This window comes from Heterocephalus glaber, unplaced genomic scaffold (genome assembly GCF_053883595.1).
Source record: "Heterocephalus glaber isolate CG9 unplaced genomic scaffold, H.glaber_assembly_v1.0 deba00001593, whole genome shotgun sequence".
NCBI classification, from domain to species: Eukaryota; Metazoa; Chordata; class Mammalia; order Rodentia; family Bathyergidae; genus Heterocephalus; species Heterocephalus glaber.
This window is the reverse complement of record NW_028258368.1, coordinates 1,637,476-1,649,870: the sequence shown is the minus strand read 5'-3', so window position 1 is coordinate 1,649,870 and position 12,395 is coordinate 1,637,476. Positions and strand designations below refer to the sequence as shown.

Genomic DNA, 12,395 nt, shown 5'->3' with positions numbered 1-12,395 from the left:
TTTTAATAATTTTATAGCAAAAAGACTGATAAAAGTGATTAGAAGTGTTTTGTACCACCAGTGGTACGAACTTCTCAGTGGGAAAGTCGTTCATGTACCGCCAGTAGTTCAAGTCAGTGGGGATGTAATTGTGCCTAACCTAATCCAGAAATTTAAAATGCTCCAAAATCCTAAAAGTTAATGAACACAAACATGATGCAACAAATGGAAAATTGTACACATAACCTCATGTGATAGTTTGCAGTCCAGAGTGCAGGCATACCAAAAATACTATAGAAAATTACCTTTAGGCCATGAATATAAGGTGCATAGGAAACATAAATGAATTTAGTGTTTAGATTTAGTTCTATCCCTACACTATCGTATTATGTATATGTACTTTAAAATCTGAGAAAATCCAAAAACGTCCAATATCCCAGACACTTCTTGTCCCAAGCATTTTGGAGAAGAGATAGTTGACTACTCTGTAACTACTAGTACAATATTGCTGTCAGGACATTTATACAGTCACTTAATTGACAAGTCAACCTTTTTAACTTTACTAGTTTTCTATGAACTCATTTCTGTTTGTATATTTAGTTCTGTGCAGTCTAATAACATTAGTGGATTTGCACAACCACTACCATAGTCAAGATACAGAACAATTTCTACACTACATGGCTCTATTGTACTTCCCTTTTATTTATAGTCACTCTGAACTGTACCTCCCCTCGTCTCTAGTACCTAGCAGCTACTAATCTCTACATTTGCATTTCAGTATTGTTACATAAGTGGAATCATGAAAGATGTAGCTTTTGGAGCTGGACATTGCTCAGCATAATTCCTCTCAGTTCTAGCCAAGTAATTGCATATATCAAGTAGTTACTTCCCTTTTATTTCTGGGTAGTATTCTATGATATAGATACACTGTTTAACCATTCACCTGTTATAGGTCATTGGGGTTATTTCCAGCTTTTGGCTTATGAATAAAGTCCTAGGAACATCTATATACAAGCTTTTTAGTGAATGTTAGTTTTCATTTCTCTGGGATAGTAAATCATGTTTTCATTTTAAAAGGAATTGCCAAACTATTTTCCAGAACTGCAGTACCATTTTATATTCCCTTCACACAAATTATGTAGGTAAGGGAAAAGTAGGGCTGCATCTTGATAATATGTATGATTCCTTCTTGTAGTTATGAAAGATTTACTGATAGAGTAATGAATAATGGTGATAAATGAAAAATTAGCAATGAAAATGTCTTCCTACAGGCCCGGAAAAACTGAAAGAATACCTCTGGCCTTTGTGAAAGTCTGTATTCTGTTTATGTCTTACCTTTATGAGGCCAAAGCAAGGACTTCAAAATACAGATAATTAAGAAACTTTATAAGTTTTAAAACTATTATTTGGTCAGCTCTCCTAGTCACTGTATTTATATTATAAATAAGCAGCTTATCTTACTTACCTTGAATTATAAAGAAAATAAATTATATTTGGAGTAGAGGCCTCATACTTTGCTGAGTTTTCTACCATCTGTAGCTAACCATTCTGTTATTTGCCATTTTGACATGCAAAATCTAAATCTTTAGGTCCACTTCTAAAATATATCCATGTGAAATATTTTGCCTTTTGGCAAGAATATTGCAAATGAATCTGTCTACAAAATTCAGAATAGGATTGAATGTAATTCTTCAGAGCTGTTGTTTATTTTGTTCTAACTGGATGCTCTGTTTTAGTCAAATATGTATCATGGCACTGTGGCTACTTTTAGATACTTTAATGTCATCAAAACATTTTATTTTCCTAGGCTCTTATAATGCCCTGTAGGTGAACTACTGTTGACTTAATTTAAAAGTTTTTGCCTATGATTAACCTTCTAATCTTTTTAAAATTAATTTTATTGGCATACTTTTGACATCCGTAATGATCCATATTCATTATAGGGAATTTGTACCTGTACATAATATATCTTAATTTTTTTTCCCATTCCCCTGCCATCCTTTCAATCTTTCTTCCCCTCACCAATTACAGAACTTTGCTTCTATTGTTTTCCTTCCATTCTTCTTTTTTTTTTGGTACTGGGGATCGAACTTGACCTTGCACTTGCAAAGCAGGCGGTGGAACCACTGAGCTAAATCCCCAGCCTCATTATTATTATTTTTTTTAATCCCTGTTTTCTACACACACCCCCCCGCCCCCTTGTTCCCCTTCTTATACTGCCTTGTTAAATTGGTGAGAGCCCGGAATATCATCTGTTTATTGTCATTTTTATGTAACAAACATTTATTCAGTGAATAATTATGAAAGCATGATGCTAAACACCTAGGCATTACCATAAAGAAAGTTTTTGGTTGTCTAGAAACTTGGTCTCTTAGTTTTATGCACATGATATTTAGGTGGTTGATACTTTACAGTGGGTGTATTTTTTTTTTCTTTTTTGTCTTTTTTTTTAGTACCGGGGATCGAACTCAGGTCCTTGCACTTGCACAGCAGGCGGCGAAACCACTGACCTAAATTCCCGGCCTTGGTGTATTCTTTTAAACAAAAGCTGTTGTTCATCTTTTGGTATAGTTCTTTTTCTGCTCTTTGACATTTTCCCAGAGGAAGGGTACAGTCAATATTGAAAGATGGTTGTTTTTGATGTTTGGTTATATATGTATACACTTTGATGAAGGGTGCAGTATTCTATGGTGATGGGTACTCTTACCTTTGGGATGGAACATACAGGATTTAGGCACTTGGGTACAAATAGTTTGAAAGGCGTAAACTTGCAAGTGTTCACTTTCCGTTATATACTTTTACTAAAATTTCTTTGCCCTGCAGTATTTTAGATCAGTTCTAAGTCTCATGCTCTTTACATTTGCATTTCAAATATATCTTGACCTTTTCAGTCATGTTGAGCCATTTCAATAAGAGAAACTTTTGCAGTCATGTTTTTTAAGAAATCAAGGGTTTTTTATATAATTATTTTTGTCATGAAATACATACATGCATAGACAAAAAAGTACAGGAAGCAACATTTGTAGCTAACTTTTTACCAAGAAAAGACCTGTACAACTGCCCTTCATTTCAAGAAATAGAACTTTAGGGCTGGGGATTTAGCTCAGTGGTTTTGCTGCGTGCTGTGCAAGCGCAAGGACCCGAGTTCGATCCCCAGTACCAAAAAAAAAAAAGAAGGAAAGAAATAGAACTTTGACCAGTACACATCCCTTTCATATGCCTTACCAAGTAACCATAGTCAGACTTATGTTAGTCATGTCCTTGCTTGGCAATAAAATTTTACTAAAATAAGTATGAGGTCTTTCATTATTTACAAGTATTAGTTTCTGAAAGCAATCCCACATAGATAAGCCCTTATGTATTTAATACAGTGTATTAGCCCTATATGAATGGAAACAAAATTTTAACATTTCTAGACAAATATGGCTGTTAATTTCCAAACCATACAAACTCCACACAGTAAACTGGGATACTTTTACCAAAGTTGACAGCCTGGCTAAAGTTTCCAAAAACTCAAATTTTATGTGCATATATAAAGATCAATGACAGCAGTATGTTATGGATCAATAGCATCTACAGCTTTTCCAGGTTCTGCTGTCATCTGAACAAAATTCAGTGTCAATCTAGCATACTCCCATTTAAAAACAAAACCAAACCAGGATTAATACCCCCCCCCCCCCATTAAAGCTAAGTTGAGTTGCTTTAGTGGTACCTGGCACCAGTTTTTTAAAAAGATTTGCTTAGTCATTACCTGGAAAAGAGAATAATTCTGGAATAAAATCTTTTAAAGTAGCTTGATAATGCACAGTTGCCACTATATATCATAATGCAGGTACAAGGTATTTTACATTCATAGAGGTATGATACAGTACTGTTCTTCATATAAATATCAATTCTTTAAGCAGTTTAATTTTTAATTTCACATGGTGGAATTCTATACTATGTATTCTCTGTTTACAGTTCTTTTATTCAATGTGGTATGTTTAGGATTCATCCGTGCTAGGTATTGCACTGTCTGTCACTGTTGTTGTGTATGTTCCCATTCTGTGAATAAACTTCACATTGTCCATTCTCCTATTTACAGTATTGGGAGGGTTTTGGATGTTGAATTTCTGAACAAAAATACTAGCACCTGGTGCAGCATGCATTTCTGTAGGAACAGAATTTTGCTGCATTATAGAATATGCCTTTCTTCAAGTTGGCTGTATACAGTAATACTAAGTTTCATAATGTCTGTGTTCTCATTTACACTATGACTAGCAATGTATGGATTTGTGTTGTTCCCCGTCTTTGCCATCATTTGGTGTTATTAAATTTTTTTAATCCAGTGAGTCTTAGCTACAGATTATTTTCAAGAGACATTAGTAAGCCATTTTCACTGAGGAATTAAATTCCAAACAATCTTAAAACTTGCTTTAAGAATCTTGAGGACTAGGGGCCGGGGATTTAGCTCAGTGGTTCCGCCGCCTGCCTCTCAAGCACAAGGTCCCAAGTTCGATTCCCGGAACCAAAAAAAAAAGAATCTTGAGGACTCATCAGAATGAATTTCTGTAATCAAGAAGCAAAACGTATTCTAAGACTTAAAAACATAAAGCTTTCTACTTTCTTTAGACTGAGTATTACTATATTTAGTTTAACCTCAGATATTTTACTAAGTTATATATTAAATTTGAGGGGTTTTTTTTTTTTCTCTAAGTCATCTTCCTTCTCCCATTGTGTTTCAGTGACACATTAGGGAAGAACAGTCGTCACCTTTTATGTCTTGCTTCTTGAATATGAAGAAGAGAGGGGTTAGTGATTCCCCATTACCCTCTTTCACTGTAGGTGTTGTGGAAACGTATACTGCCATCTTAGAATTGCTGAAGTTCTATGCTTTTCAGAAAATTTGAATTATCACAGGTTTTGAAAATAGCAAAAGAATTTAGTTTGCCATCTGAAAGAAAATATCACTTGATCTTTCCTCCTATTTTTTAGTAATATCTTGGAACTAAGTAGTGTAGTTAACTTACTTCCTTAAGAAATGCTATGTAGGGGCCGGGGATTTAGCTCAGTGGTTTCGCCGCCTGCTGCGCAAGCGCAAGGGCCCGAGATTGATCCCCGGTACCAAAAAAAAAAAAGAGATGCTACGTAGATTGGCTCAGAATTAGCAGTAAAGATCATACAGGCTCAGTTAAGAGTGTTATATATGTTCTGGTTGAACCTTTAGTAAACTAATACTGGATGTCCATAAAGTCTGGAACATAGGAATTTTTGTGACATTGAAACTTTTTTTTTTTTTTTTGGCTACTGGGGATTGAACTCGGCACCTTGCCCTTGTGAGGCAGGCACAGTGCTACTGAGTTAAATCCCTGGCCCTTGGCATTGAAACTGTTAGGTAAATTATCCTGTTTCCAGGCTTTATAGATACCCCATACCTTGAGTTCACTGTGTAGATAATAGTTATTACTTTACATAAAGTGTTAATAATCAGTTTGTGTGACTGCTAAGGAAAGTATATAAAGCTTCCCATAATTTCTTAGAATTCCTTAACTGACAAGATCTTTTAACTATGTATTTTATAATTAAAAATAATCTAGCCTGGTCAGCATTACATTATCAGCTAATAACTGGTTTGCTGTTTACAAAACTCACTTGGGAGAAATGAAAAATTTAGTATGATACAGCTTTTTAGAAATTATTCAAAGAGTACAGTGAAAGTATATCATGCCACTAGAGTCTTATTAGAAATTCTAGTTTTCAGTATGCTAGAACTTCAAGATAAAATTGAAAAAAATCGTATTTCTTGGTTTTAATACTTCTCTATAGTTTCTACTTGGTGACGTAACAAAGTTTATCAGGTTTTGAGTTATTTAAAACATTAAATCATGCTTCAATTTTTTTTGCCGTCTTAGGTAGAAAAATGTCTGTTAGTACAAGAATTATTTATTTTGTTTTTTTGAGACAGGATCTTGCTGTGTAGTTCAGGCTAGCCTAGAACTGTCAGTGATCCTCCTGTCTCAGCCTCCCAAGTGCTGGGATTACTCATGTGCTCCCATGCCTAGCTTAGTGCAAGAAATTTTAACCCCACAACATGTGTATTTTGTATTTTTGAAGATACTGTGGAAGCAGAAATATTTTCCTCCCTTAGACCTTACTGTTTACCACTATAAGTGTTAGTACAGTTTTGAAGCTTTAGAATGTTTATACTTGTCCATATCAGCAAATTTACTGTAGTGGGGCCAGGGATTTAGCTCAGTGGTTCCACCGCCTACCTTGCAAGCGCAAGGACCTGAGTTCAATCTCCAGTACCAGAAAAAACAAAAACCAAAACAAAACAAAAAAAATTTTACTCTAGTGTATACTCATGATTCTTCTCTGTTGAAATCAGAATTTTTTTTACAAATCAAATTAAAAACTACATTATATACCTTGCTTATCCCTTAATATTAATTTTAAAATTTCTCATCAATTTATAAATTCTATTTAGCCTTACTATCAATATAATCATTTGTATAGAATAATACATTATGTATAAGACTGTTCTCTGCCTTTAGGAAAATTAAAATGCCAGTCAGTCAATCAATACATAATTATTAAGGACTTACATATGTTTGTAGCACTGGAGAATATATATTTCCTAACAAAAAAAGATGCCTTGGTTTTCATTAAGTTCAAAAAGTTATATTTACTGAAATGTATTATTAGCCTAGTCAGGTAAATAATGTTGTAGTAGTCAAAAGAAGATAGCCTTGGGTGGGTATGTGAATTGAAGGAAAATACACCAGTGTTTTTGGAATGTGTGGGGAAATTAACTATTTCAAACTTTTGAAAAACAACAATTTTATAAATGGAGAAAGTTTTGATCCTTTAGCTTAACCTCAGATTTTAATGTCCAAACACCAACATTTTTTCCCTGTTATGAAGTATTTCAGACACCTTGGAATAGATTATTTTGAGTTGGTGTTAAATTTTGACTTAGTAAAAGACTCTTAAGAGGAAGTCCTTTAAAGTGATTTCAGCGAAAACATATAAAGTACCATCTCTTTTTTTGTGTGTGTGTGCAACTTGAAATCATTGTCTTGACTGAAAATACCATGTAGAAACTTCAGTGTGTGTGTTACAGGAAATTAGAGGATTCTTTTCTCATTGATATCTATCTTTTTAAGAAGTCTCTGAACAATATAGTTTTGTTTATGTATTATACATGATTTCTAGAAAATAACTTTGGGTGAACTATTTGACCTGACTATATCCAAAAGTAGAACGTGCTTTGGAGCTGTAATTTTATTTTAATCAACATGGTTCAGAAGCAGTTTTTTTTATAGAGGCAAAATAGAAGCAGTAAGCTTGATAGTAAAAGGATGCTTCATTGTACTTACATAATTACATAGGCAAGAAAGCTTGTAAGAAAGGAGGGGACATTTATATCCCACAGAAACATTGACCCAGGACTATAGCTAAAAATTGTTTACATAAGATGGATTCCCAGAATTCTAATGATAATGATTTGTCTAGTCTATTTCTGTAGTACTGTATTTCAGAAAAAATTTGAAACTGTTCAGTGTAAATAGAATGTTATAATTTGCCAATTGGTATTTGTTCGAGCTTTGCTATGTGCTCCAAATGAAATCTAATGCATATTGGCAGGATATTTTCTGGAGTTCTTCTTCCATCTATGTAGCTTTTCCAAATCATTCAGTTTTTATTATTATAACAAAACTTTATTAGGTTTTTGTTATTGAAGCCAGCTGTGCATAACTGTTTTGAAACTTGGATGACTGGCATTTGAGTACAAAGATTTTTTTCTTTTTTTGGTACTGGTGATCGAACTTGGGACCTTGCGCTTGCAAGGCAGGGGGTGGAACCACTGAACTAAATCCCCGGCCCAGGCATTTGAACTAAATGTGTAGAGCAGCGAAAGTAGATTCTTTAAAATGACATTCCAGAAACATGCTGTGGAGTAGTCAATGTCTTCATTACAGGATGAGCAATTCTTTTGTATTTATATAAGATTTATGATGACTTTTGTCTGTCAAGAGTTTTACCTGTTTCCTTCCTTTCCCACTCTTTTTCTCATCAGTGTAAACCAGAATACAAGGTACCTGGACTATATGTCATTGACTCCATTGTGAGACAATCCCGACATCAGTTTGGTCAAGAAAAGGATGTGTTTGCACCCAGATTTAGTAATAACATCATTAGCACTTTCCAGAATTTATATCGTTGCCCTGGGGATGACAAGGTATGCTGTTAATGAAACACATTACCCTCTTGGTCTTATTTACTGTCTTTAGGTTAATACACAGTTCATGTTATTAGGTTATTCTGAGTTTGAATAATTACAGTATTTATATTCCTTAGAATTTCTTGGATACTGGATAAGTATAGTTGAGTTTGCAACTTTTTAATGTGTATTGAAACAGCTGCTATTAAACAGATTGGTTTCAGTGAGCTTTTGAAATTACACTTGACATTTATTCACACATACAACCAATTCAAGATTATGATTATTTTATTTGAGTTGATGTTTACCTTTTCAGTGGTTGTAAAAAATGGGTTTGCCAAGCAATTAATAGAAAATAACTGCATATCAAAATTCTTTGGTTATGGTACAATTTTATTAAAATGTTAGAAACCAACTCTTCAGGTCTGCTGGATCTGAATGTGTAGTCTAATTAGCATGTAAAAAGAAAACTTTGGACCCAGAGGCAGAACAAAAATGAGTTGTTTATCCATAATTTGCCATGGGATATTAGCTTAGTTATTTTGAGTGATGATTTGGAATTTAGATGGTACTTTTCTGAGAGTTAAATGCAGTGTTGATAAATGAGGAAAAGGTAAGGATGAACCTGATAATGGTGGTTATAAGGAAGAACCACAAAACCTGAAAGTTCTTCACAAAGCTTTCAACTCATTTTAAGTAGGGTAAGATTAAGTAGTTTTATTAGCTGATATATAAGCTTGAGCCAAAAAAATCTTGTGATGGATAAATATAGAGATAAATTTATCAAAGTATTTTTTGTGAGTTCATCTTAGATGTAATTGTAATGTAATTCTTGAGCCAATTTTTGCTTTTTGTTTTAATTACTTTGTTACTTTGATACTTGCATGCAGGCTAAAAGAATGTTTCAGATTTTAAGTGACCTATCTTAATTGATTCTTAAAATAGGTACCTTATAGTCCTATCTGAAGTAAGTTACTAATTTGAAATTTTATAAAAACATTTTTTAAGGGGCTGGAGATTTAGCTCAGTGGTTTTGCTGCCTGCTGTGCAAGTGCAAGGACCCGAGTTTGATCCCTGGTACCAAACAAAAAAACCATTTTTTAAGAGTAAAACAGCACTTTGATTGATTTAGGACTCTTATTAAATTGGGCTTAGATTTATATTAGTTACAATGAACTAATCAATCTTAAATGTGTAGATTTCAGTTTAATATCTCTCATTTATACTAATGTTTATGGAATAGGACTTATTTTTAACCATAAGAAAGGTTATATTAATGGTGTAACCTCACGAATGAGAGACATTGTGGCAGTATAGATGTGTAAATGATAGTTGCTAGGTACTAGTTATTTTGAAGAATGTGAATGTCTTAGAAATGGAAAAATTTTTATATAAGGAAAAAGAAAATGAGGTTTTCAAATGGGGGAGGCCCACACACACTATGTGTGCTTCTTTTCTGGTGCTAGGGATTGAACCCATGGACTTGAGCATGCTAGGCAAGCCCTCTACCCTTGAGCTACAAAACCAGTCCTAGTGGGGTTATACATTTTATAAAGAAATAGTCAAATTAAAAAGTCAGAGTATTTGTTGTGTAATTTTCTTACCTTTTATCTGAAATTTAAAAATTTGCATGTTAATGTAGTTTGGATATAATTTTTAAAATGTATCATAATATTATGAGGAATTTAAAAATGAACCAGATATTCTGAAATATATACATGCAACAAAGTTTTTGATAGTTAGTAACTGCCTCTTTTAAATTTTTTTCCTAATATAGTATAGGTAGCATTATAATAATAGTAATTACTGCTTCTTATTTGCAGAACTTTGATGTGTTAAACAGTTGTGAATCAAATAGTGTCATGATAACCATTGTACTTATGGCAGGTTCAGGATACTATTAGAATGACTTTGAGTAAGATACTTGTACTTCAAGAAGCAAAGTGTAATAGGCAGGCCACTTGGTGTTGCTTGCAAAATACTGTGGAACATCTTGAGGCATTCTTCTTTGTTGGAGCATATTTTTCTGCTTATAAATTTGAAGCTTTCAGGATCTGAGAAACTCTGATACAACCACGGGAGAAACTTAAACAGAAATTTTTCTTATCCTCAAGTTCTTTCTAAACATTGCTAATTATCAAATAGAAGTCAGTAATACTCAGTCTTTTCAAGTTTACAATACCAGATATAAAAGAAGACATAGCAGTATGAAATCTCTTTTGGAGCAAGATTAATTAAGTTGAAATGTTTTATAGGCTGCTTCAAGAAGAGCTGTAACTAATAAATTAAAACATAATCTCTACCTCAGGATGCTCCAAATTTGGGAATGGGTAAGACTTTGAAAATACTAGCTACCCTTAAACAGTTTAATTCAGTTTGAAATTCAAAAAAGGAACCTGAGAAGCCTTCTGGCATATAGTCTTATTTTATAAATGAGGAAACAGTTTTAAAAAATGTTTGTATTTATTGACAAAGTTGGCCTAAGACTGGTTAATGAGAAAGGTATGTAGTTAGCATGTAGTACATAAGTTTGATAGCAGCTGCATAAATGTTATTTGACTCACTGAAACTATGCTAAAACTATAAAGTACTCTGAATACTTAAGTAATCCAAAAAAGTGTGAGATTAAAACAAAAATTTGATTTGTATGTGAATTGAGGATAACATTGAGACTCTTCTGGGGGAGGAAGAGTAAATTGAATGCAGTGCTGCAGTTAAAGGACCTATTAAGAAGAGAAAAAGTGTGTAAGTCGGCTTACCAGTAACAAGTAGGTCACATTAGGCAAGGATTTTGCCCTGAAGTTAGTTGTTTGTTCAAAAGATAAGCATCACATGGGACAGAATTAAAATCAACTTTAAATGTCACTTTAGTATGAAATAAGTCCTGTCACTGCATTGGAACCCTTCAGACAGTTCTTTATGCCATCTATATTATCAGGCATATTAGAATTGATGTACACAGAAGACAGAGCCTACTTATTCCTACCTTCAGCTGGATGTAGCTGTCCTTTATCTTACATATCTAACAGAATTAATGTTATTTCAAGAAAGTGAAGGTTTGCAAGTACAGTATGGTAGAAAACAATTTCAGAGGTGGAAAGTACTATGGAAGTACTTTAATCTTTAAAGTACTTTAATATTCATTCTAATCAAGTCTCTGAATACTCTGTATAGAATGACTATGCTAGAGATTTGAAAGCAAAATCTCAATGTCATTTTTTTTTTTCTTTTCTAGAGTAAAATAGTGAGAGTATTAAACTTGTGGCAGAAGAACAATGTGTTCAAGAGTGAGATTATTCAGCCTCTGTTGGATATGGCAGCAGGGATTCCTCCACCAGTTGTCACACCTGTTTTGGCCAGTACTACTACTGCTCTGAGCAATACTCCAGGTATAGATTAGTATCTAGGTATTCTGCTCGTATTTTTCATAAGCTTATTCATTTATAAAATAACAATTTGACAGTACTGAAGAATGTGTCTAACGTTAGATAATTGAAATATAACTCAGAAGGAAAAATAAAATCATGTATTTTTGTGTAATTCTTTCTAGAATTTAGAAAGCTTTATTTTTCTTTTTTAATCATCAGAAACATAATGAGGCTGGGTGTGGTGGCACACACCTGTAATCCCAGCACTTGGGAGGCTAAGGCAGGATTGTTTCAAGTTTGAGGTCAGCCAGGGCTACATAGTGAGTTCAAAGTCAGCCTGAACTACATAGGAGACCCTGTCTCAGATAGATAGATACAAACAAACAAAATGAATTTGGGAAAATAGATTTGCCAGTTAGGTCTTTCCTGATTTAGGCTATCAATGTCCTCTTACATTTGCATCTATATCAACTTGAAATGCATGTAAAGAATCCTAAAAAAATTTTTTTACAAAAACTAGGATACTTTTGTAATAATCTCAAAATCATGTTTTCTTGGAGTATTTAAATGATAGTAAAAATTTTTATCACAGTCTCAAAAACTAAATTTGTTAGCATTTGGTATATATTTATCTTTTGTTGTGCATATACATGTACACATACACAGATTTTTAACAAAAATGGCTTCATGTTATACATATGTACTGTCTTAAAATTTTTTTCATCAAAGGATATGTTTTATTTCTTCATGCTACTGAATTTTCTCTAGTAAGGTTTTTTTGTTTGTTTGGTTTTGGTTTTTTTTTTTGGTACCGGGGATCAGACTCGGGTCCTTGTGCTCTTGAG

General features: G+C 33.4%; 1 protein-coding gene across 12 annotated transcripts in view; it reads left to right on the top strand.

The window, feature by feature from the left end:
* Scaf8 (SR-related CTD associated factor 8) overlaps positions 1–12,395 on the top strand; it is a 208,939-nt gene that overhangs the window by 38,622 nt on the left and 157,922 nt on the right. For all 12 annotated transcript variants that reach the window (XR_015444072.1, XR_015444071.1, XR_015444070.1 and 9 more), the window contains 2 exons: positions 8,039–8,200; positions 11,418–11,571. Coding sequence is in view for 9 of the 12 variants with exons in the window: in XM_087193545.1 (XP_087049671.1) it covers positions 8,039–8,200; positions 11,418–11,571 (316 nt within the window). In the remaining 3 variants the exon portion in view is untranslated. The remainder of the gene's footprint in view (positions 1–8,038; positions 8,201–11,417; positions 11,572–12,395) is intronic.